The sequence below is a fragment of the Diospyros lotus genome, chromosome 3 (genome assembly GCF_014633365.1).
Source record: "Diospyros lotus cultivar Yz01 chromosome 3, ASM1463336v1, whole genome shotgun sequence".
NCBI classification, from domain to species: domain Eukaryota; kingdom Viridiplantae; phylum Streptophyta; class Magnoliopsida; order Ericales; family Ebenaceae; genus Diospyros; species Diospyros lotus.
In genome coordinates, this window is record NC_068340.1 from 27380351 (window position 1) to 27405139 (window position 24789).

Sequence of the window (24789 nt, forward strand, 5' to 3'; positions counted from 1 at the left end):
CTGTCTAAACCCATATATATATGCCACCCATCAACTTAATTAATAAGGGTAGCTAAACAGTCTAACTCATAACAAAACTTGAATGAGAATTTTTTTCCAAATGAAGCCCTCCCATGGGCACGTAAATACATGTAGATGACCTACCAAGAACAAAATTGCTGTTATCAAAGTGAGTGAACAATGTATTTTCCCATGCAAAGGAAAAACGTAAAGCCAATTAATGTATTAACTCACTCGCTAATATTTACCCTACCTAGAAGCTGATGAAATTTTCCCAACTACTTTCCTGGCACCCTGCTATTTACATAATTAAATCTCTCTCTCTCTCTCTCTCTCTAGGTCTCGCTTTCCATAGCCACACCCCCTTCATGAATAAATTGAACTTCTTTCTCTTCTTTGCTTCTCATTATCTCAATAATATTCTCTCTCCCTCTCTCTCTCGCTCTCTCTGGCTAGCTCGCTTGCTGAAATGGAAGTGGGTAGTGTCATGCATTTTCTTGAGAACAAGACAATATTGGTAGCTGGCGCCACTGGATTTCTAGCAAAGAGTAATCTCTCTCTAACTCTCCATTGAAGACTGTCTCTGGATCGTACTAGAACTAATTAAGTTAAATTGTGATTTTTGTGATGGTTTAATTCTGTGCATGGTTTGTAGTTTTCGTGGAAAAGATACTTAGGGCTCAGCCTAACGTGAAGAAGCTCTATCTTCTTCTGAGAGCGGGAGATGCCAAGTTGGCCTCAAAAAGGTTGCATGGCGAGGTAAGCATAAATGGGTTATATTCCAGGCTCCAGCCACATCCCACGCACATCCCGGAGCTACATAATCCGACCATATTCCCTTTTCACTCCAATTTTTTTGGGTAGCCAAACGGGGCATAATGGATGGAAAAGCACTGAAAAGTAAAAACTAGACGAAGCAACTGAAGTTACTTAGCTCTCAGCATCCAAAAAGATTAGCTGATTGAAATAATATATTTAAAGATAATCTCTATAGCTCATAAATGAGGTTTTGAGAATGCATTTCTTATGTCTCTTGTGATTTCTTTTATTAGTAGTTAGGTTTTAAAGGTAAATAATCCTTGAACATAATTAATTAATTTATACTAGGTAATGTATGTTAACGATAACTAAAAATCCATGAATGGAGTGAGGATTGAGTTTGATTTTATTTATTTATACCCAAGAATCCTTGACTAATTACACTTTCTTAATTACATACACAATATATATATATATATATTGAACATCTAATTCTAATTATATCTTCCTAGCTAGCTAGCATCACAGAAATCACCACATGCCCCCTATGATGTCATTTAAAACCAACATTGCAACAGCAAGAGTTGGTTTGAAGTACGGGTAAGAAGATCATAAGAGATCAGTATTCATATTTAGTCTCACAGCTTTTCTAATTAATAGTAGATTTGTTGACGTGATGGGTAGGTGATAGCGAAGGAGTTGTTTAGGGTTCTGAGAGGGGAAATGGGGGCAGACATGAATTCATTTATCATGGAAAAGATGATTCCAGTGGCTGGTGACATTACATTCGAGAACTTGGGTGTGAAAGACTCGTATCTGATGGAAGCCATGTGGAGCCAAGTAGATGTTGTTGTTAACTTAGCCGCAACAACCAACTTCGATGAAAGGTACGTATATATATATGTTTGTTTCCCAAATTAGGTTCATGTTCGTGTAAACATAATAAACATGAACATTACACAATAATTAATTTGTTTAAAGTTAATTAGTGTATGCTTACTTGTTTATTTTTGTTTTTAAATTTTATTGTATGCAGGTATGACGTCGCGCTTCGTCTCAACACTCTAGGGGCCATGCATGTTTTGAATTTTGCAAAGAAATGCTCTAAAATAAAGCTTCTTCTCCATGTTTCTACAGGTACTTAATTAACATGAGATGATGTTTATATATATATATATAAAGAATTATAATTATATAGGATGGCTTGACTTAGCAATATTAATATTTGCGACATATCATAAAGGGAAAAACTCATCAGAATGACTCGCAATTCAAGAAATGTTATTGCTGTGCATACCATTCAATATGAGTTTTCTATTGAATTACAAAAATCTTTTCAAGAAAAATAAACACTTTTGATTGATATAATAATCCTCCTTTCCTCTATTTAATGCTTTATGGTATCTGATTTCGTGCTTAGGCCTTTGTAGTGTTCTTGGCATGTTAAGTAATCTCTGTGGTTTTATTTAGTTGGTTTAGAATTTAAGATCTATTCTTAAAATAATATGTAAAGTGATTAGGCCTTTGTAGTTTTCTTTTTTCTTTTTTTTATGTATGTTTTTGGACTATGATTTTTCTGGGTCATTCCCCCCTCGTTCTACATTTAAGATTATTCTAATTTTTGTATATCTCTTGTAAAATCTCCATAGAGATGGAAAATGAGCGGGCTAGGCTGGGCCGACCTGTGGGCCTGCGGAGATGGGTCAACCCGTGAGCCTGGCTGTCTAGGCCAACCCGTGGGTCATTTATTTTTAATTTTTTTAATATAATTTTTTAAATATTTTTTTATTTTTTTTTCAAATTCAACTAATATTTTTTAAAATATAATATTTACTTACAAACATAATTTTTTTTATGTTTACTATAAACATAATTTTACAAACATAATGTTTACTTAAAATTTTACAAACATAATGTTTACTTATAATTTTTATATTTGTAAAATTATGTTTACTGTTAAATTATTTATCATAAACATAATTTTACAATAAACATAATTTTACAAACATAATTTTTAATTATTATGTTTATAATTACTAATTATAAACATAATTTTTAAATATTTTTTTATTTTTTGATGGGTTGGGTCAGGCCATTTTAACCGGCCAGTTGATGGACTGGCTCATGGGCCATTTTTGTGGGCCGAGCCGTAGGCCACATATCGTTGACCCGACACAGCTCGCATTTTGCTAGGTAGGTCAGCCCGGCCCATCTGCCATAGTACCAGGCCGGGCCGGGTCGGTCCATTTGCCATCTCTAGCCTCTTTATGCTAGTTTTGCTTGCTTTTCTCACCATCCGATCTCATGTTTACTTTCCCTGTTGCTTTCTTGGCTTTCTGTGTTTGGGTCTAAGTTGCCGTTGTCCTCTCTTTTTCTAGAATGACTTCCCATTCTAGTAATAAAGCTTCTTTCCATGCTTAATTATTTCTCTCTTGTTGCTTACCATTTATGCAATATAGAGTTCAAAAAATAACTTCTTTTTTTTTATCAATATGGTTCCATATAATTCAATGAAAACAAATTTGTTGCCCTTAATAGCTTAGTTTCATATATTTATTTGACATATTAAACTCTCATGGCTCAAGACTGAGTTATTTTTTTTCTTTTTAGCTTATGTATCAGGCGAAAGGGCTGGAATAATATTAGAAAAACCCTACTTCATGGGAGAGACACTTAATGGGACAACTGGGTTAGATATTGACATGGAGAAGAAAGTCATTCAGGAGAGGCTGAGCAAGCTACAAGCAGATGAGGCCACAGAAGGAGAAATTACATTAGCAATGAAGGATTTGGGCCTTCAAAGGTTTGAAAGAATTTTAACTTGGCGGTTGCCTTGATGTCAACCATTTTGAGTAAAGAAGTGACCCAATTCTAGGTTTAATTTGCAGCTAGTGACAAAACACATGTAAATTGTATAGCTTGCTGAACCAGTTTATAACAAGTTGTTAAACTACTACTTATTGTGGCGAAAATTAAGGAGTAGTTGTTCAGCCTAGAAAACATAAAAGGTGTTCAGGTCCTTTCGTTCTCAACCCTTCATTAATTGAACTAAATATCAAGCTGAAAAGCTAACTAGCTAGCTACTTATTGCAACAAAAACACGCGCAAGAAAACCTTAGGGATACAATTTCATTCTCAAGCATAGTTACTCATTCTGTCATATTAATGCTGGTTACAGAGCAAGGAAGTATGGATGGCCAAACACATACGTATTTACAAAGGCAATGGGAGAGATGATTTTGGGGCAAATGAAAGACAATCTTCCCCTTGTCATTATCCGCCCCACCATCATCACTAGTACTTACAAAGAGCCTTTCCCAGGTTGGGTTGAAGGAGTTAGGTAATTATTAGATTTGTAGTACTTTCCTAGGAAGAACAAAACTTCCCTTTCTATGATTGAATTGAATTGAATTGAATTGTCTTCGTGTTTACAGAACAATCGACAGCTTAGCAGTTGGCTATGGCAAAGGAAAACTGACATGCTTCCTTGGAGATACTAAATCTATTATTGATGTGGTGAGCCAATCTCATTTAATAATTATCTTTCTCATAGATCATGTTACAAATTATAATTAAATTCAAAACCTTCAGATATATATATAATCATTTACAATAAGAATGGGGTTTCATTAATTAATTAATTGTGCAGATCCCGGCTGACATGGTGGTTAACTCGATGATCGTGGCCATGGCGGCGCATGCAAATGAAGTTGGAGAGATGATATACCAAGTGGGGTCTTCGTTTGCCAATCCTCTCACGGTCGATAGTTTCCACAATTATGGGCTTCGTTACTTCACCAAGCATCCATGGATTGGTAAGGATGGGAAGCCTGTCAAAGTTGGCAAAGTTAGGGTTCTCAGCTCCATGGCTAGCTTCCAAACTTACATGGCCATTCACTACTTGCTTCCCCTCAAGGTAATTTCTTTCACTCTGAAATTAAGCATTAGGATTTATATTAGGAAAGAAAAAAGAAAAAAAAAATACTTATTTGAACAATTTATAATATTTCTTTTACAAGTATTCATTATATTTACTTCATATTCTTTATATATATCAGGGGTTGGAATTAATAAACGCAGCATTCTGTCAATACTTTCAAAGAATGTATCTTGACATTCATCGTAAAATCGGTTTTGTGATGCGATTGGCAGATCTTTACCAACCCTACTTGTTCTTTAAGGGCATGTAAGTTTTTAACTCTTTTTTTATAAAGTACATATATATACACACGTAACTAATAATAATATTGACTTTGTTTATATATGCATATATACATCTCTTTAGATTCGATGACATAAACCTTGAGAAGTTGAGAATGGCGGCAGAAGAGGACGGTGCTGAGACAGATGTGTTCTACTTTGATCCTAAGATCATCAACTGGGAAAACTACTTCTTGAAAACTCACTTTCCTGGCGTTGTTAAATATGTTTTCAAGTGATCCATGATCGATTCACAAGGAATATGTTTGTGTTCGTAGATTGGTACGCTCACATCCTCATCATTTGTTTTAAGGGTAAGTGTTGCCAGTGTGATGAAACTTAAAGACCATTTCACTCAATTGCATTAATTTATTTGTCACTGTATTTGTAACTAGGCATTCCAATCCAAATGCCACAATATCATTCAAATTAAGGGATTGTCTGTGTTCCTTCCTTATTATGTACTCAGAGATTACTTAATGTAACAATTAAACACCATCTATAAAGCACTCTGTTCTTTTTCTTTACTTCAATCTCCACTGTCTCGAATGAAAAAAGTGATACTTGAAAATATCTTATACAAATAATTTACATTTATGTTTCTATATTTGTGAATTGTTTTTATTTCTTTCACTATTTAAGCATCAGTCAGTTAACTATTTATTTAATAATATCTTTATTAACCAATTCCATAAGAATAAAGTTTCTTTATCGAGACATTATGTTGCAAGAAATTCTATATATATGAAATAAAACAGAATGCGTTATGCAGCAGAAAGAAACACCATTTCTTTAAATTAAATATTTGAACCAGAAATAACAATTAAAGTACACAACAGAAGTAACAGAAAATAAAAACAGAGGATTATGAAATCTTCAAACCCAAGGCAACCCCCCCCCCCCCCCCCCCCCCCCAAAAAAAAAAAAAAAAGAACTGAAAATCATTCCGAGGATTATGAATCTCTCTCCTTTCTTTTTCCCATTACAGATCCAGTTTTAGAATTCAGAGTCTCGAAAGAATCTTGTATGTCATGTAAATTATTATTCTTCGAGTCGGATGGATTCAGTACCATATTGTTATCAGACAATTGGGCAATTTCCGAAGTGCCTTTGGAGACAGGACCTCCTTCATTAGAAGCATCAGCAGGACCTGCCCTGGTGATGCAGAGCCAAGTTCTTGAAGACTCATCACTATGTTCACCAGCTATAGGCACATGCCATGCTCCCTCCTTTGACTCCTGAAATATAGGGTAATGTGTAAATGCAAGAAGAGATGGTAAAGTTGGTTTATCTTTTATTAGCATAAAAAATCCGAATCCCAATTGTCACATGTCAAAGGACTTGCTGCACAATAGTAGTACAACCAATAAAGGCTTCGTAAGCTGAAGCCTAAAATTTGGAAGAAACTATCCATCTTTGGTGAAAAGTCATGAAGACTTCGACGAGCTTCAATATCCAAAAGAGCTGAAAAAAAGGTGTATCTCCAGAAACTGAGAAAGTTTCAGGTATCCTTGAACCTTTGGTGCGGCTACTAAATGAGAACTGATGATTAAAGTGACTAAAGGTCAGCTCTTGCTCATGCAGGCACAAATACATTTAGCTTAGCCCATTAGAAAAGCAGTTCATACATCTGAAAGTTATTTAGTGACAGAACACCTAACAGGGACTTTAATTTGATATAAAGGGATATTGGCCAGCCAAGCATATGTCATAGGCAAAAAGCATTCTTCAGAAACATGCTCTGCCACCAATATGCAATATGAACCAAATTATGCAATACCAAAATGTAATAGTCCAGATGCAATATGAACCAAATTATGCAATACCTAAATGTAATAGTCCACAATCAATCTCCATTCAACACTGAAAAATAGATATCTATTTGTGTCTATTCAACATAGCAATTTTTACACAAACCATACTGAAACTTATTTATTAAGTTATACCAGGCCATCTGTCCAAAATAGAAAGTTCAAATGGGACAGGTAGAAACCTCAAGTTTCCCTATTACTTAACACTTTATCTCAATTTAAATTGCTTGTTTTAGTCTGTTATTTAATGTCTCAACATCCGTTCCATAAATATTTTACCATATAAGTTCCACACAGCGTATAGATAAGAGATTATGGGTAAACTAGAATCCATGTAACCCCCCACATCATGTTTGTCTAGTTCATCGCAATTTTCATCCATTTTCTCAATCCTTGCTGACAATCCATCAGTCAGTCCTAATCCTTCCATCTGGGTTACAATTTTTTCCTGCCCAGCATATGATCCACATAAATGTCAGCTTCCATGTGTTGCCAAAAGCTGGCAAAGCTAGACTTAATCCATTAAAATTACAGTAAAAGTTTTGGCAGAAGTCCAGAAATGTTAGGACATAGTTTTATGTCAATATGTAAGATTAAAAGACAACATGCATCCTACTAGGGACTGTGAAACTAATGAAACCAAATAGGCATCTGTCACTTTTGCATCCAATGTCAGAATCTGGCTCTAGCATATACAAAAAGTCAGACAAAACTTTGGTCAAGGAACACACAGCAAGATCCTTCACATCAAGTTGAAGTAGCAAAAACAGAGAAACTTAACACGTCAAAATAAGTAAGTAGAACCAACCCGAGAAAACTTAGAACAAACCTGAATGACAACAGAATATGATGGAGGCATATGAAGCTTTAAGTTACCTTTTGCAAAGTTGTACCGAACCTACAAAGTAGGTAGCAACTGAAGTCAATTTTAGAAATGCCACAAACAGAAAGCATCTTCCTTTACAATTACAGATGCAAGTGAGCAAGCATGAGAGGGATTATGATGTGTAATGAGAGATGGAATCTATTAGACTTCCATGATCACAGCCAATAACAGTGGCGCATTGTCATGAAATAGATTATTCTTCTACAGCCAATGAGAGAGGCTTTCCTCTTTGTATCACCTTTATATCTTGACTGATCACGCTCCCCCCCCCCCCCCCCCCCACCCAACCACACAAAAAAAAAAAAAACACCAAAAAGGCAGCCAAGGCCATCTAAAAAATTAATAATAATAAATAAAAGATTCCATTTTGTATAATTACCATAGAAAATAGTAAAGCATGATGTAAATGAGTAGTAACAATAGGGGCTAAATACCAGCCAAACACAAAACCAAATGAGGAGAGAAAGTACATAAATTATAGGGATTTCATGCAAGACATACTTGATGCCTTTCTTTCCACTTCAGGAAGAAGTTTCTGGCTAGGAGTTCAAAAATGTGATCTCGCATTTCATCATTTGTCACAAGCAAACACTTGAGCTTGACAGCTGCATACAGCCAGTACCTACATAAAATTGAAGAACCATCATTAGTATAATCACAAAATAGACATCTTGAACATATGACCAACATGAAAGCCGACTCATAACACTTGTATCATTGAGAACGGGAAAATTCCAGTTTCAAATATGCAAACACGAATGTCATTTGTTTGGGGGCTTTTACCAATCATCATTGGATCCATATGGGGTCCCATAGAGCAGTCCTTGATCCATCCACTCCTGAAGCAACTCCCTATTGGAAGCATTTTCCAGAAGTGTCCTAATCCGTTTACTGTGCAAGATAACAAGTGGCCATTTGTTGCTCCTGTTATGCAATTCCTTCACTGCAGCATCAAGCTGCTCTATTGCAAGTTGAGACAATTCACACACTGAGTTATATTGTATGGTGCGGAAAACAAAGTTCTAAAGGCAACAAAACACCATCGCAAGATGTAATGACCTGAGAAATGCAAAATCCACCATCCGCAAAATTCTGTTGGTAGAGTCCAATATTTGCTCCATCCACTATAGCTTCATATTCAGGATGTTTCTCTAGCCAGTCCTTGACAGATTATTTAAAAATATAAAAACAAAGTTGAAGAATAGAGAGAAATGTTATGATACCGCCAGAAGTACTACAAACACATAGCACAATAAGAGGTGCTTGTTACTGGTCCATTATGGAACAATATCAAATTATCAATGCAACAATGATGATGAAAGCCTGGTCTATGAACTTGAAACAAACATGATATTCAGACACCAACAACTATCATTTCTGGAATGCATGTTTAAGTAGAATAACACTTAGTTAATCAGGGTTCGTCCAAATCAAGATAATCTAAATTCCCATTAATACACCAGACAGCCAAAATTAAACTTTAACTCCTAGGTGATTTACATCTCCAGATCAGAGGCCAAATACTCCCAATTCATCTAGTTTCAGTGTCCACTGTCCATTAGATAAGACTTAAGTCAGATCTAAAGGTACCTCCAATTGCCCATCATAAAAAATTAACAGAACCCATTTACATAGTTCTTACCTGAAAATTTCTGAAATTAGACTGCACCTCCCTTTCCATTGCTAAAGAAGCCACCGACTGGGAAAACTTTTCAGTCTCTGCCCTATCAATATCAACACAATCCAAATGCTGCTCGCAGGAGAGACAGTGGCCCGCTGAATCCACATTGGACCTACGAACAACCCATTTCCCCGTCCCTAGCCACCCCATGCCGTGCCACCCACCTCCATTCCTTAAAATCGCTTCTTTAACGCGACTTTTATCCCAATTCGAAACACCGGTCTCAGCAGCTACTGCTCCACCAAACCAATCCTCAATAATCTCCGCCGTGGATTCACTCACCAACCTCAAGTTAGCTCTCAGCTTGTGGAAATACTGGTAAACCTTCTTCTCATTCCCCGTTTCCACACTAACCTTCAAGAGCGCCGCGAGCTCTAGCTCCTCCGGGTTCACACCGGCGGAAACCATGTGCTCCTCAACATTATACGCCTTCTCGGCCTCCAAATTCTTACAATAGCACACCAATGCCGGATCATATGACCGTAGCCTCGGAGAAGCCCCGTACTTCCCCATACTCTTCACCAGCTCGAACGCGCGGTCTCCGTCGCCCTTCGCGGAAGCCAGCCTCGCTACGGCCGTCATCGTCGCCTCCGTCGGCTTGACCCCATTCGAGAGCATCTGGTCCCATATTCGGAATCCGAATTCGAATGCGGAGTTCTTTGATGAGTTTTCCACCACCTCCGAGGAGTCCGATACGGAGTTGGAGCATATATAGAGAAAAGCATTGAAATGGTATTGGTTGAGGCGAATGTTCTGAGAAACCGCGGAATCGTAGAGAGAAATCGCGCCGGTTAGGTCTTTGTTCTTGGAGCAGATGTCCAGGTCGTGGCGAAACTTGCCTTCAACGGTTTGGTTCTTCTTCTTCTTCTTGTGTTTGGAGTGATTTGAGTCAGCGACCTCCATGGATCAGAACTTGAAAGCAAAGGGGTTGCAGAAACCCTAGAATTTGATAAACCCTATGGTCCGAGTATGGGCTTACGGGCTTGGGCTTGGGCTTGACTGACCCAAATAAAACACTATGCTTGCGGGACTAACACTAACAGTATTTTCGTAATTTTTTCTTTTTTGGAAAAAAGAAAAAGTTTTCATTAGCAGTATTTCCGGCATTTAATATACACCGAGTTATTATAATTCTAATTATCATGTATTATAGTTAGCTAAAAAAGTTTTATAAATTTATTTATATTTTTTAAAAATAAAAAAATTGTACTTGTCCCGCTTACTATGACTTAAAATCAAGATATTATTAGTAATATCATAACATATATTGAGATATAATTTAATTTATATTACAAAACTAAACTGTGGGATTAGAGATGGCAAATGGACTAGTCAGCCAGAAGAATGCGGGTTATACCAGGCCATTGATTTGTGGCTCGTGACCTGGCCCGATTCACCAAAATGGCCCGTGGATTGGCCTATCAAATGGTCCAAAAAAATAGTTTGGCAAGGCCCCTCAGTAGGGCCTTTGCAAAATTCTAATTAAAGTATATAGCAAGAATAATTGGTTTGAGCTTTTTTTTATGTATTTTAGTAGTCAATTATTTTCTCGTTCTTCAAATTTTAATTTATTTTCTTTAAATCCTACTAACTTAAGCATCAAAATGCCATTGAGAACAATTCTAAGAGCAATTCTTGCGGGTACTTATACTGTTTGAAAGAATTAAAGAAGTTGAGCAACACTTAAATATTAATTTATTTTTTTAATGTTATTTAATAACTTATTATTCATTTACATCTTGCTATATGTTTGTTATTGAAACCATACTTAAACATTGGAATGCCCTTGGGGTTGTCCTCGATGGTAGTTTTTTACAAATATTTTTAGTATATGAAGGAGTTGGGTGCTTTTCAAGGAGAGAGATATTAAAAAATACAAAATCGACAATTGCATATAATTATTTATAAATATATTTTAAAAAATATTTGTTACATTTGAAAAAAAAAATAAAAAAAATATGTTTAAAAATTTAAAAATCAATGGTTTATGGGCTAGCCCAAACAATTAGGCCCACGGGTTGGCCCCGACCCGACTCTCCTTGGCTCATATATTAAGGGTCACAGGGCCATGCCGAGGCCCAATTCTCATTGTCAGACTCGGCCCAGCCCACCTCCCTTGTAGGCCAAATTCGATTCAACCCACCAATTTAGTGGGCCAAATGGGAGGCGGGGCCAGGCCGGCCCATTTGCTATCTCTAGGTGAAATTGAGAAACAGAAGATTATCTTGGCCTTTAAATACTCAAAGCGTGGGAAAGTTTCCTGGAGTTCATTTTTTGAAGTTGCAGTGGCAGAGGCCGTTTCCTTCACTTTCTCGCTCCAAATCCCAATTTTCCCCCCTAAACTCTAATCACTATTTTTCGCTGCGTCCCCGGCCACGGCGGAAGTGCATCCCACACTTGCCGCCGTCGTAGTAGCTGCATCCCAGAGGTTCCTCCATCACCGGTAAGCTCTCTCTCCCCTTGTTTTTTCTGTTATGTTTTAGGTTTCTACGTTTTTTGTTTTTTGTGTTTTGTGTAGATCTGTCGCTGTTTTAATTATGAGATCAGTAGAATTAATTCCTTTATCAGTTGTAGATCAATTTCTTCTCATTCTGAGTTCCGGTCTCTCGTGCTTCTCTCCTCAAACATTTTGGATTACGACGATTATCCCGAAGGTTCATATGACATTTGTTCGTTTCTTGTTTACGGTTCATATCCCGGCTTCTTATCAATTGATTGATCATGTAAATTTTTTATTTGTATTGTTGAATCTGATAATCCTCAAATCATATTATGCTTTCCAGTAAAGAAATAAATCAAACAATCCTCAAATCATGCATGGAGATGAATCAGATACTAGTAGAAATATACCAGTTTTCTTTAAAAGAGCAGGAATGGTTCTAACGGTGTCACTTGTGCATAAATATAACAATCTCCTGGTTTTTACTTGCTTTTAAGTAAGTTGTAGAAGAATTCAACAAGAACGTTTACTATGTTCCCTATTTTGGTAATATTCTACTGTCATTTGTAGTCTAAACAAAAGGTTATCCAACATATCGCAATTTTGTACCTTAGTAATTAGTAAAGAATATGTGTGTGTCAACATTGGACTAATAAAAAAAAAAAAGACATTTCTAGAGTAAAAGGTTCTTTCCTTTTGCAATGGTTGGGTGAGAGATTGAGGATTGTTTATATTAAGAGATATTCTCATTTTACAAAAAAAAAGAAAAAAAAGAAAAGAAGAAATGACTGTCACTATGGAATGAAACAAGTTTAGGAAGAGATAGAATAAAAATAAGGGAAGTTTAATGGGAGACCTTTAGCCAAAGAAATGAGTTGTAAGAGTTTTATAAAAGACAATTTTATAAATAAAAATAATAAATAAATTATAATTCATAAAAATCTTACTTTAAATAATGAAATTAAGACTTTGCATTCTTCAACCGCATCAATGGGAAGTTTATTAAAGCAAGGCTTGTAGTCATATGCTCAAAATACTTTAGCAGTTAAAAGGGCAGCATTAGTAAATTGGAGTTTTGAAGTATGGGTTCATAATTTAGTTTAAATTGTTAAATCAAATCGTGTCAACTAGTTTAGTCTGCAGGTTTAAGTTTTCTTTTTTTCTTAAATGATTTGATTTGAAAATTCAGGAAAAAACGATATGCGATTTGGTTTTAATTTGTCACAAAAAATCAAAATTAAATTGTAATCTGTTTTATATAGTATATCATATTTATCTTATTAGAGAATAACTAAAATCAGTTTATACTGCATTTAAACTTGTAGTTTAGACTGCCAAAATGACGTCGTTTTGGCCGTCCTCTTCGCTTTCTCCAATCATCTGTTCCAGCCAAAAGCCCGTTTCCTCTTCTCTTTGTCGGTTGCTGCCTTTAATTAACAGGCTTTGACTACGACCTTCACCGCCCATCGCCATTGGTAGGCCATCTTCCTTTTCCCTTCTTTCTCTTCTTTTAGCTCCCTCTACTCCTGCAGTGCCAAAGCGCTCTTTCTTTTTTTTTTTTTTCCCTCTTTTCTTTCTCATCCTCTTTTTCTCTTCGACCTTTGCTGCCTGCCATTGTCGACTAGCCATTTTTCTATTCTTCTCTTCCTTTTTGTCGACGTTCGGAATTGATCGATCGTAGTTCGTTAGCCCGTACTGAGAGAATGAACACAAATGCAAAGAGAAAAAATAAATACAACAAATAATAAATTACACATAGGAAAGTTTTTATTTGATTTGGCCAGAATGATGCCTAATCCACGACTATTATTTGGTTATTTCGGCAAAGTAATAGTATATTATTGTTCATGTTCATATAATGGTTTTCGACCCCTATTTATAGTGTAGAGTGTCTACAATTTGAATAAAATCTAAAATGAAAGAATAATATTATGAAGATATTATTTTCTTATTAGCTTCACAAAATCGGGAATGGATTTCGCATTATCAAGGATCTAGTTTATCTTACATTAGGAAGGTTGAATTTTTCTATAACCGCTTCCAACAAATTCTCCATCTTTTCGTGATGCAAGCTAAGTAGCCTGGCGACGTCTCGCAGCTTAAGACTTTTTGCGATCTGACCTAGTCGAAGCGACCTGTGACCTCGCCATGATATCTTCAACCCGGGACTTATTGGGCTTTTAAGAGAATGGGTCGATCCTCTGGACTATTTCCAGCCCATAAAAAGCGGTTCGTAAAATACCCGTGACATTTTTTTTCTCTTCGACCTTTGCCACTCGTCATTCGACGAGCTTTGTCGACCGCCACCATACCAAAACCCTTTTCCTCTATTTCTCTTCGAGCTTCGTCGTTTGGATTTTATGATCATTATTTGCAATTTTGGATTTTGTGATTAGTTTGGGCATATTTATGTTTACCAATACTATGTTCCATTTTCTTAGGGATACCAATATTATGTTCCAGTTTTTGCATATTTAGCAATATTAGATGGTTGTGCAATATCACATTTAGCAATATTAGATAGCGCTATTAGTTTTTGCATGTTAGTTTCTACACATTTAGTTGATGGCATGCTTGCATTGCATTATCACTTTATTTAGATGGTTGTGGGATATCATATATCTACCTGGGGTTGGATCAATTGGTGTTCATTTGAATCTTTTTAACTTGATCCTTGTTCATTTCAACTAGGCCTATGATGTCTTGGATATTAATTTAATCACTTTAAGATTTTTGTGTCTCCTATGTTGTTTATTATTGGTTATGATATAGATAGACAAAAAAAAGAAATGGATGAACAATGTTTTCAATACAAGGCGAATCTCTACTAAGTGAGATAGTGCACAGATCTCCAATTTATAAAGTTGGTATAAAAAGAGATCTAAAGGGGAAATAGGCTAGGATCATTTATAAATAAGGAAAGGTGAAAATTTTTGGCAAAGAGTTTTAATCAAATAACATGAAAATGTTATGATAACAAGTAATTAAAAAACCACTAGGATGCTATGAAGAAGGAATTAACCTTTTTTAAGCAAATGATGTGAGGAGAGTCAAGTTTGGGATATGACGAAACAAAGAAGACTATTCAACAGATAATGATTGATGGGAATAGAAGATTCAGGTATTTTCATTTGTTTTCCATATGCATTGTTTGATATTTAATATAATTGATATAATAAATGATGATTTGTATGCATTTATTGTTCAAAAAGAAAATGATTTTTTTTGAAAATTCAAGAACAAAGACATGTTCATCATATAGTTTCACTATAATGGCTTGTTCTCTAAGATTGCAACAACTAGGGAAAAAGCACAAGTTCCAAGTTAATGTGAGGCTGCCACTCAATTTTCAAGTATTGATAAAAATGATAATGCATATGACAACACTTATCAGGACATAAATGATCTTGGAGAGAGTCATTCGCCAGGCAAGATAGTCCCCATGTTTTTAAAGTTAATAAAAATTATGATGCATATGACAACACTTATCAGAATATAAATGATCTTGGAGAGAGTCATTCACCAGGCAACACTTATCAGGATATAAATGATCAGGCTCTAAAAAGGCTAGGAAGGAAAGGGTATTGAGTGTCGCCATATTGAAGACAAGTTAATGCAGATGTATTCAAAGAGCACAAATACTTCACACTCTATTGGAGGACCATCAGAACCAAGCATTCTGGAATGCATGATGTATTACAGAATCTCCCCATTTAAATTGGGAGTTTGTTGTGAAATTTTGCTTCCACTCTTCTCACCAAGGCCAAGATGAGGACTTGTTTCATGAGTCAACCAAATAACGATGAACGTGTGTTATGGTTGGAGTACCTTTATAAGAGGGATGAGGATAAGCGGCATCCACCATGAAAATACTTTTCTTAGTGTTGTGTGCCATAATGTTAGATTTGAATTACATTTAGCGGACTTGTAATTAATACATTCATTGTATCTTTATATATATCAATATAAGACACGTTTTCTTCATTCATAAACTCTTCAGTTAAAATATGAATGAGTTCTAAGATCTTATATTTGAAAATTTTATTCTTAAGTGTTGAGATTTTGTGATAGGATTATCTAGTAACATGATTTCTTAAATAATTCCTAGTTCTTAAATTCTTTAAATAGTGACTTTAATTAGTCGAGTATAAACTAACACATGGGTTATTACTTTATTCAATATGAGATATTAATGGGAGGGTGGTGTGTCGAACATCATATGACATTGAGATGTCGCTAGTAGACTTGTGAGTGATTGTCAAAGAACAACGTACCGAATATGACGTTGATAACCAACCACATGGCATAGTGGATAATGGTCATGTCGTCAAGTTGCGATGATGTTCTTGATGCTTAGATTGAACTAACACAGTTGTTTTGTGTATTAGTGTGCGAGATTAATTTGCTAATGCACCGAACTATCCAATTGCAAGATGAAAATGTTCATTTATGTGTTTTTGTATTACTAGTATATAGAGACAGGTGTTCAAGGAGAGGATCTATCACTCTCGTCGTCATTGATGGGGTGAACATCTTATGTGATCTACTGTTAGTGTGATAGGATAGTTCTTGGACATGACAAATTGATCATTAGGAAAGGTATTTCCTAAGGTGTCATTTAATCACATTGATAAGGTCAGATACATAGTTATTGAGTTTGTGAGTTTTAAATATTAATATTTTATATGTATTGATAAAATATAAAAATAAATAATTTTATATAATATTCCAACATATATATTTAACATTTTTATGAATTAAACTTAAATTTAAACATAAAGTATTGTATTAATATATTTTTTTAATAATTATATATAATTTATTAATATGTAATGGCAACAATATTTTTAGTGGGAAATTAATTTATAATTTATTTTTTAAAAATAAGTATTTTTATAAATTTTTTGATATTATTTAGTAACATGTTTATTTTAGTCATTTTATTAAGTTCAAATAATTGATCATCTTTTTCAAACTAAACATATAATTATATAAATGATAGTTTAAAATTCATTTATTCAAATACATTATTAATTTAAACATTAGATAACTTTTAAATTTTATATAATTTATAAGTAAAAATATTTATAAACTGAATTAAAAAATGATGAGCGGGCAGCCTCTCAGTGGTTTAACACCTTCAATTTCAAGGCTGCAGAATCTTACTAACTTGGACTTGAGAGAGAACAATCTCAGGGGTTCAAGACTTGATTCTGTGCAACAATTAGAGTTCTCGATAGAACTCCAATTAGGGAAGAAATGCACTTAATGGGACGATCACGGGGATGCAACAGAATTTGCAAATTGCTTTAAATTTGAGCAACAATCTGTTTGAAGGACCTAAACTAGAGACATTGTCAAAATTGGGTGGATTGAAAGTCACAATAAAAAAAAATCAGATTTAAAGACACAAAATTCAGCTCTAAACTCATAAAATTATGTCTCTAATATTTTAAAAATGAACTAGTGGATCACCCATGCAATGCATGGATATTGTAAAAAAAACAAAATCGTTAAAGCAAAAGTTGTATAATTTAGTAGTTACAATAAATGAAAATCACAATAAAGAAGTAAAAAATAAACAAAATAATCGTGTTACAATCATGAGAATACAACAAAAGGATTACAAATTTTGAAAAATTTCTTTATATACATTCAAGGGTAGATGAACAATAAAAAGCACATAACTCTATCCCGAAATCATGTAAAAAATAAACCTAAATTAACATGTAATACAATAAGCAATGCGTAAAAAAATACAAAAATTACACGATAACATGAAAAAAGAATAAACGATAACCAACCTCTAATATGCATTCAAGAGTAGACTTTTTTTTTTTTAATTTTCACGTGTATTTGTCTTATATGTGCGTACCACATGAATCCTCAAGGCTTAATTTTTTCTAGTTATATTCATATCACTCACTTGACAGAATAGTGGTGCTATGTTACACCAGAAGACCAAACTGGATAAAAAAACACAGTTAAAATTTACTAAATAAAAGTAAAGAATAAGAGAAAATTTAAGAAGAAGAATTGAGAAAGGAGAAGAGAGGAAATGAAAGTGTTGAACGGGAATGAAGAAGAAGAAAAGAGAGAGATATTTGTTTTTTTTTATTATTTTTTCTTCCTTCAAATTCTCTTATTTCTCTCAATTTATCAAATCACATGTCACCATTAAGTTTCCCTTTTTTTTCCCACGCTTTGCCACACAATCCGAATCTTATTTAACATAATTTTCAAAACACAAATTTAATTTGTATTTAATTTTTCCAAGTCCAATATATAGCACATCTTCGAAGTAGACCAATGGGAAAAAGGAGAATTAAATAAATGACATTAATCAATTAAATTGAAAAATAAAATTATGATATTTAAAATTATAAAAAATAAATTTAAATTAATTAAATTGTATGTAAAATAAAGATAATTTAAATAATCAATTAATTATAAAAATAATAATAATCAAATTTTCAAAATTGATTATCCATACATGACTTTATATATTTCTCCTAATAATTAATTACCACATTTAAGATAGATCAAATTTTTAAAGAAGTAAAAAAAAATTAAGAAATAAAATTATAACATTTAAGTTATATTTAAAATTATAAGAAAATAAATTTAAATTAATTGAACTATATATAAAATAAAGATAATTTAAATAATTAATTAATTATAAATGGTAATAATCAAATTTTTAAAATTAATTATCCATGACTTTACATGTTTCTCCTGACAATCAATTACCACATTTAAGATAGGTCAAATTTTAAGAAAGTAATAAAAAATAAAGTTAAAAAGTAAAATTATAATATTTAAATTATATATAAAATTATAATATTTAAAAATATAAAAAATAAATTTAAATTAATTAAACTATATATAAAATAAGAATAATTTAAATAATCAATTAATTATATAAATGATAATAATTATCACATTTAAAATAGATTAAATTTTTAAGAAAAAAAAAATAAAGTTAAAAAATAAAATTATAATATTTAAGTTATATATAAAATTATAACATTTAAAATTATAAGAAAATAAATTTAAATTAATTAAACTACATAAAATAAAGATAATTTAAATAATTAATTAATTATATAAATGATAATAATAAAATTTTCAAAATTAATTATACATATATGACTTTATATATTTCTCCTAACAATTAATTATCACATTTAAGACATGTCACATTTTTAAGAAAATAAAAAATAAAAATAAAGTTAAAAAATAAAATTATAACATTTAAGCTATATATAAAATTATAACATTTAAAAATATATAAAAATAAATTTAAAATAATTAAACTATATATAAAATAAGAATAATTTAAATAATCAATTAATTATATAAATGATAATAATCAATTTTCAAAACTGATTATCCATATATGACTTTACATATTTCTCTTGACAATCAATTACTACATTTAAGACAGATCAAATTTTTAAGAAAGTAACAAAAAAAATAAACTTAAAAAATAATATTATAATATTTAAGTTATATATAAAATTATAACATTTAAAATTATAAGAAAATAAATTTAAATTAATTAATTATATAAATGATAATAATCAAATTTTCAAAATTAATTATACATACATGACTTTACATATTTCTCCTAGCAATTAATTATCACATTTAAGACATGTCACATTTTTAAGAAAATAATAAATAAAAATAAAGTTATAACATTTAAGTTATATATAAAATTATAACATTTAAAATTATAAAAAAATAAATTTAAAATAATTAAACTATATATAAAATAAAGATAATATAAATAATCCATTAATTATATAAATAATAATAATCAAAATTTTAAAATTAATTATTCATATATGACTTTACGTATTCCCTCTAACAATCAATTATCACATTTAAGATATGTCACATTTTTAAGAAAGTAATAAAAAAAATAAAGTTAAAAAATAAAATTATAACATTTAAAATTATAAAAAAATAAATTTAAATTAATTAAACTATATGTAAAATAAAAATAAAATAAAAAATTTACTTGGCAGTCGGTATTCGACAGTATTACCTGATATCTCAAAATTTCTCCCGATTTAAAAAAGTTTCATTTTTCTGTAATTTATTTCAATTAAAATTTTATGTTAATATTTAAAAATTAATAATATAGATTAGATCTTGTCTCTTCATATACCAGCATATTTACACATTCTCCAAATATTATTCAACCATAAAAAAATCATTTACGTATTCCAAGAACTACACGTTTTTCATAAATATAGACTTAATTAATAGGGGTGAATTCATATTTGACCAAAGTCAAATGTATAAAATCTTTTTTATACTTTTCATAGAAAAAAAACGTTTTTAACTATTCAAACAAACTAATTACACTCTATAGCCACTTTTATGTAAAATACCAAAAATACCCTTAATGAGATTTTAAAATAGAAAACCCTACTGTCCTTAGCCTCATTTACCAAAATATCCTTATCTCTTTCATATAACCTTTCTTCTCTCTCCTCTTCCCACATTCACGTTACTCTCTTTCTCTCCATTGTCAAACTATCCAAACTCAGTCATTCTTCATACATTCAATCTTTTTGCTTGTTGGGTCATTCAATCTTCTTTATCAATTGCAGCGACCTCACTGAAGTCCCATTCAATAAGTTTCTTTCTTTCTCTCCAACAAATAATTTCACCCAATCTCAAGGTATCTATTCGATTTGTATTTGTTTTATTTTTTTAAAATAATTTTTGTGTTCACATTGCTTATTAAGGTTGTGTAGAATGATTGTAGTTGTGAGCAGAACATATTTTGATAGATATCATTCCAAATCTGCTCTAATTCGGGTGAAAAAAAAAAAATTTCAAAACTGCACATCGTTTATGGGTTTTGTGGGCTATAATAGTTGATCGGGCTTAGTTTCGGAACAAAGCCCGATCGGGCTTTGTGGGGGAACAAAGCCCGATCGGGAACAAAGCCCGATCGGGCTTTGTTCCCCCACTAAGCCCGATAGGGCTTTGTTCCGAAACTAAGCCCGATTATGATTTTTGTTGCCTACAAACCTGATATGGTTTTTATATATATTATTTTTTAAAATAATATGAGTATTTTGTTAAATAATTTAATATTATATATGAGTAAAATAATATAATTTAATATAATATATTTAATTTTATCATATTATTTAACAAAATTTAACTTTTTAAGCATTTGTGCCTCAATGTGTTATGTTAAAATCCTCCAATGTTTTTCATAAAATTTTTAAATATTTTTCTTAAATTACATATGAAAAATTATCATAACTTGGTTGTTGGTTTATAAGTCAAAAATCATGTTTAATTGTACAAATCATCTCTTTAGAAAAAGAAAATAAAATACAAATCTCAAAAAACAAATAAACTTACTTACTTATAGTTATGACTTGATTTAATAAGGAAATGAACCCGATTTGGGTGTGTGTGGGTCCGTTGCATCCATGGTAATGGTAAGACTAATTTTTTACTCCTTTCAATCTTGTAGCAATGGATTTAGTGCAGTTGGTCATCGTGTGGAACGGGGAATGGAATGATAATAAGTATATTGGGGGTAATAGGATGTGTGCGGAAATCTACAAAAATACGACTTTTACTCAATTGGTTGAGATTGTGTACACAGTAACGGGAATTGATAAAACAAGGTACGACATCACCATTCATTTTGTAACGGAACACTCAAGCGAACTTCCAGCTACCAAGTTCCCTATAAAGGACGACTACGGTGTTAGGTTTATTATGTGCGATGACAGAAAATATAAAGTGATGTATGTTGATATGATTTGTAAAGATATTGGAGTTTGTAACCTACGTAGTGGTGGTAATCAAGATTCAGGTGCCATTCCATTTACATCCGCACGTAGTCCACTGCAAAATGATGATTTTGGTACATATGGTATGGGTGGTTTGTCAGATGACGCTCCACATACGGATGATGATTGTGATAATGAAACTGATAATAATAGTGACGATAGCGATGGTGATAATAGTGATGATGGTGGTGATGAAAGAGAAGTGAGTCCGGAGTACCCAGAAGTAAGATTTTCAGGTTCACAATTTGAGGACAACCATTTACAAAGAAACTGGATCGTTCCTGGTGTAGAAAATTATGCAATTGAGGAAACAAGACCTGAAGTGTCTATTCCATACCAAGGTGATCTTTTACACATGGGTGCACTCTTTAAAAGTAAACAGGAACTAATTTTGGCATTTGGACAATATTGTGTTGATGTGAAGATGGACTATCGAGTCAGACGTTCGTGCACAATTCGATTTGAGGCTGGTTGCAAGGATGTGAACTGCAAATTTATGCTTCGTGCAAGATGTAGACCTGGTTGTTCGTTTTGGCATGTGGTGAAATTTATGCCGAGTCACACGTGTACTCCGGACGTATACGATTCACATTTTCGAAGTGTGAAGGCTATTGTCATCGGAAGTTTGTTTTCTGAAAGAGTGGCGAGTAGTGAATATACACCTAGAATGCTAATGGGGGAGTTGCTGGAACAACATGGTGTGCAGATTATGTACACTAAAGCTTGGAGGTCTTTACAACATGCAAAGAGACTTACTTATGGTAATCCAGATGAATCATATCAGCAACTACCCTCATATTTTCACATGTTAAAAGAAACAAATCCTGGCAGTATCACGGCAATAGAGACAGATGAAAATAATTATTTTTTATATTCATTTTTTGCACTCGGAGCTTGCCTTCATGGTTTTCGGTCTTACATAAGACCGGTTGTTGCCGTTGATGCCACACATTTGAAAGGTGAACACAAAGGGGTGATATTCGTTGCAACTTGCAAAGATGGGGAGGAAATGATTTATCCCATCGCTTTTGGATTTGGAGATGGTGAGTCTGACAGATCATGGATATGGTTTTTGACGAAATTGAGAGAGGCTATCGGAGTGCGAGAAGATTTAGTCATTGTTTCTGATCGTCACCAAAGCATTGCGAATGCGATGAGTCATGTCTTCCCTTCTGTCCCACATGTCTTTTGTTTCTTCCACCTTAAGCAAAACTTGAAGAAACGTTGTAGACAGCGAAAAGATGTGATGACTGCATTCTACCTTGCAGCATACAGTTACACTACAATAGAGTGTGATACATACTTGGCAGAAATACAATCGATGCATCCTCAGACTCATCTGTCATTGATGGAAGCAGGACCGAAAAAGTGGTCACGTGCATATTGTCCAAGAAGAAGATATTCCATGATGACCACCAACATTGCCGAGTCTCTCAATAAATGCATGATGAAAGCACGTCGGTTGCCTATAACAAGTGCACATGAATTTTTGAGACATATGCTTCAGAAATGGTTTAGTGATAGACGTGCTGCAGCTGCCAGACTCGAAACCATTGTGACCTCCGCTGCAGTGGCACATGTTAACTTGGCGCATGCCAAAACATTAGACCGAGGATGTCGTGTAGTTCCTATAATACAAGGGAACAAATACCTCGTGCAACATGCAAAGGAAGGCGATGGGATAGTTGACATTGTTGCGAGTACATGCAGTTGTCGCAAGTGGGACATTGATCAAATGCCATGTCTTCATGCAATTGCTGCTAGCAGGTATCATGGTTTGACTTTTATTTGCGTATTATGTTTGTAATTTAGTGTGATATGTTAACACTATGTGTTTCTTTGCCTTATGCGACAGTTTCATGAGGGTGCACTACCATATGCTTTGCCATTCATATTACACTGCAGATTGGGTCAGACGCGCATATGCACTTCCCATCAATCCTCTCCCTAACAAGGCCGCTTGGGTTCTTCCAACGTACGTCAGACAGATAGTTATACTCCCATCTGTGCAAAGACGACAACCGGGTAGACCGAGAAATGGTCGAATTCCTTCCATGGGGGAAGCTCGTCGAAGAAAAAAATGTGGAAAATGCGGTGAACTAGGACACAACAGTCTTGGTTGCCCTAATGAATGGACTTCCTCCATTGGAGAGTCGAGCACAGCCACTACTCCGGAATCCAGGGACGCTGCTAGGGCCTCTGCAAGGGCAAGCCGAAAATGCAGCATTTGCAAAGAGACTGGACACACTCGTCGTCGGTGCCCTATACAGTTGTCAATTCCAAGTGATGATAATATTGTCAATGATGAAAACAATCAATAGACATTGACTCATTCAGGTATGATATAATGTTATCACATATGTTATCAATAGTTGTTAGATCGTTTGTGAAAAAAAAAATGTTTTTACTCGCAAAGTGTTAATGGAATTTTTACTGACCATATATATCCTTTGTGTTTCAGCAATGCTCAAAAATCACTGGCACGATACAAAAAGGATGACAACATCAATCAAATATCTTTTTGTCGGGTGTTCAGAAATGAATATTATTTTTTACATTAATCTTTGAAATTGAGATTTATTCATATTTGTAATCTTTCAATTTCCTTCATCTAAACTCATAATAATTAATTTAATTGACAGCTTGTGTTGTAGTATGTTGTTGAGCAAAGAACTGAGTATATAATGCAGTTTCAATAGCACCAAAATGATGCAATGATAAACTTGCTAAAAAATTAAAGTGTAATTTCTTAACAATCACTATTATTTGAGACTATACTAGTGGGAAACTTCAAAAAAAATTTAATTGCAAAAAAAAAAAAAAAAAATCGGGCTTTGTGGGCCACCAAAACCCGGCCATCGGGCTTTGTGGCCCACGAAACCCGGCCATCGGGCTTTGTGGCCCACGAAGCCCGAAAATGATTTTTTTTTATTTTTCTTGATTTTTCTTCAAATTAATATATTCCATTACCACTAAAATGATGTCTTTTAATGTTATTTGGATAAACCCAAATGTATATATCACAACAAAGTCATTATTTTTCACTTTGTGTGAGGATGTCCATCCACCATCAACACAACCAACACATGATCAATTGCTTCTAATAATATTGGACAAAGCAAGATAATAACGCTATGATAATAAACTTGCTAAAAAATTAGAGTGTAATTTCTTAACAA

General features: G+C 33.3%; 3 protein-coding genes across 4 annotated transcripts; 2 read left to right on the forward strand and 1 right to left on the reverse strand.

The window, feature by feature from the left end:
* Positions 1-346: 346 nt before the first annotated feature.
* Positions 347-5486, forward strand: LOC127797915 (alcohol-forming fatty acyl-CoA reductase-like). Its single transcript, XM_052331114.1, has 10 exons — positions 347-548; positions 656-759; positions 1444-1646; positions 1796-1896; positions 3370-3562; positions 3938-4099; positions 4194-4275; positions 4409-4675; positions 4818-4945; positions 5045-5486. The coding sequence occupies exons 1-10, from the start codon at positions 470-472 to the stop codon at positions 5196-5198; spliced, it is 1473 nt and encodes a 490-aa protein (XP_052187074.1). The 5' UTR covers positions 347-469; the 3' UTR covers positions 5199-5486.
* A 246-nt stretch (positions 5487-5732) lies between these two features.
* LOC127797914 (proteinaceous RNase P 2-like) lies at positions 5733-10297 on the reverse strand. 2 transcript variants are annotated; one of them, XM_052331112.1, is made up of 6 exons: positions 9299-10294; positions 8716-8817; positions 8440-8612; positions 8158-8278; positions 7600-7668; positions 5733-6197 (listed from the first exon to the last, which is right to left on the reverse strand). In XM_052331112.1, exons 1-6 carry the CDS (start codon positions 10238-10240, stop codon positions 5913-5915), a joined length of 1692 nt encoding a protein of 563 aa, XP_052187072.1. In that variant the 5' UTR covers positions 10241-10294; the 3' UTR covers positions 5733-5912. The 2 variants fall into 2 exon arrangements, with proteins under 2 accessions (XP_052187072.1, XP_052187073.1); XM_052331113.1 differs by having other exon boundaries at positions 6011-6197; positions 7647-7668; positions 9299-10297.
* Positions 10298-23002: 12705 nt separating this feature from the next.
* LOC127796903 (uncharacterized) lies at positions 23003-23931 on the forward strand. The gene is made up of 2 exons (XM_052329308.1): positions 23003-23377; positions 23466-23931. Exons 1-2 carry the CDS (start codon positions 23016-23018, stop codon positions 23929-23931), a joined length of 828 nt encoding a protein of 275 aa, XP_052185268.1. The 5' UTR covers positions 23003-23015.
* The last annotated feature ends 858 nt before the right edge of the window (positions 23932-24789 follow it).

Bases quoted from the DNA above. Each gene is read 5' to 3' on its own strand.
- LOC127797914 (XM_052331112.1), bottom strand. From the start codon at position 10,240: ATGGAGGTCGCTGACTCAAATCACTCCAAACACAAGAAGAAGAAGAAG. The intron at 8,613-8,715 runs GTCATTACATCT...GCAATAGAGCAG, and splicing joins GTGGATTTTGCATTTCTCAG to CTTGATGCTGCAGTGAAGGA. The intron at 8,279-8,439 runs GTAAAAGCCCCC...AATTTTATGTAG, and splicing joins TATGGATCCAATGATGATTG to GTACTGGCTGTATGCAGCTG.
- LOC127796903 (XM_052329308.1), top strand. From the start codon at position 23,016: ATGATGACCACCAACATTGCCGAGTCTCTCAATAAATGCATGATGAAA. The intron at 23,378-23,465 runs GTATCATGGTTT...CTTATGCGACAG, and splicing joins CATGCAATTGCTGCTAGCAG to TTTCATGAGGGTGCACTACC.
- LOC127797915 (XM_052331114.1), top strand. From the start codon at position 470: ATGGAAGTGGGTAGTGTCATGCATTTTCTTGAGAACAAGACAATATTG. The intron at 549-655 runs GTAATCTCTCTC...CATGGTTTGTAG, and splicing joins CACTGGATTTCTAGCAAAGA to TTTTCGTGGAAAAGATACTT. The intron at 4,676-4,817 runs GTAATTTCTTTC...TATATATATCAG, and splicing joins ACTACTTGCTTCCCCTCAAG to GGGTTGGAATTAATAAACGC.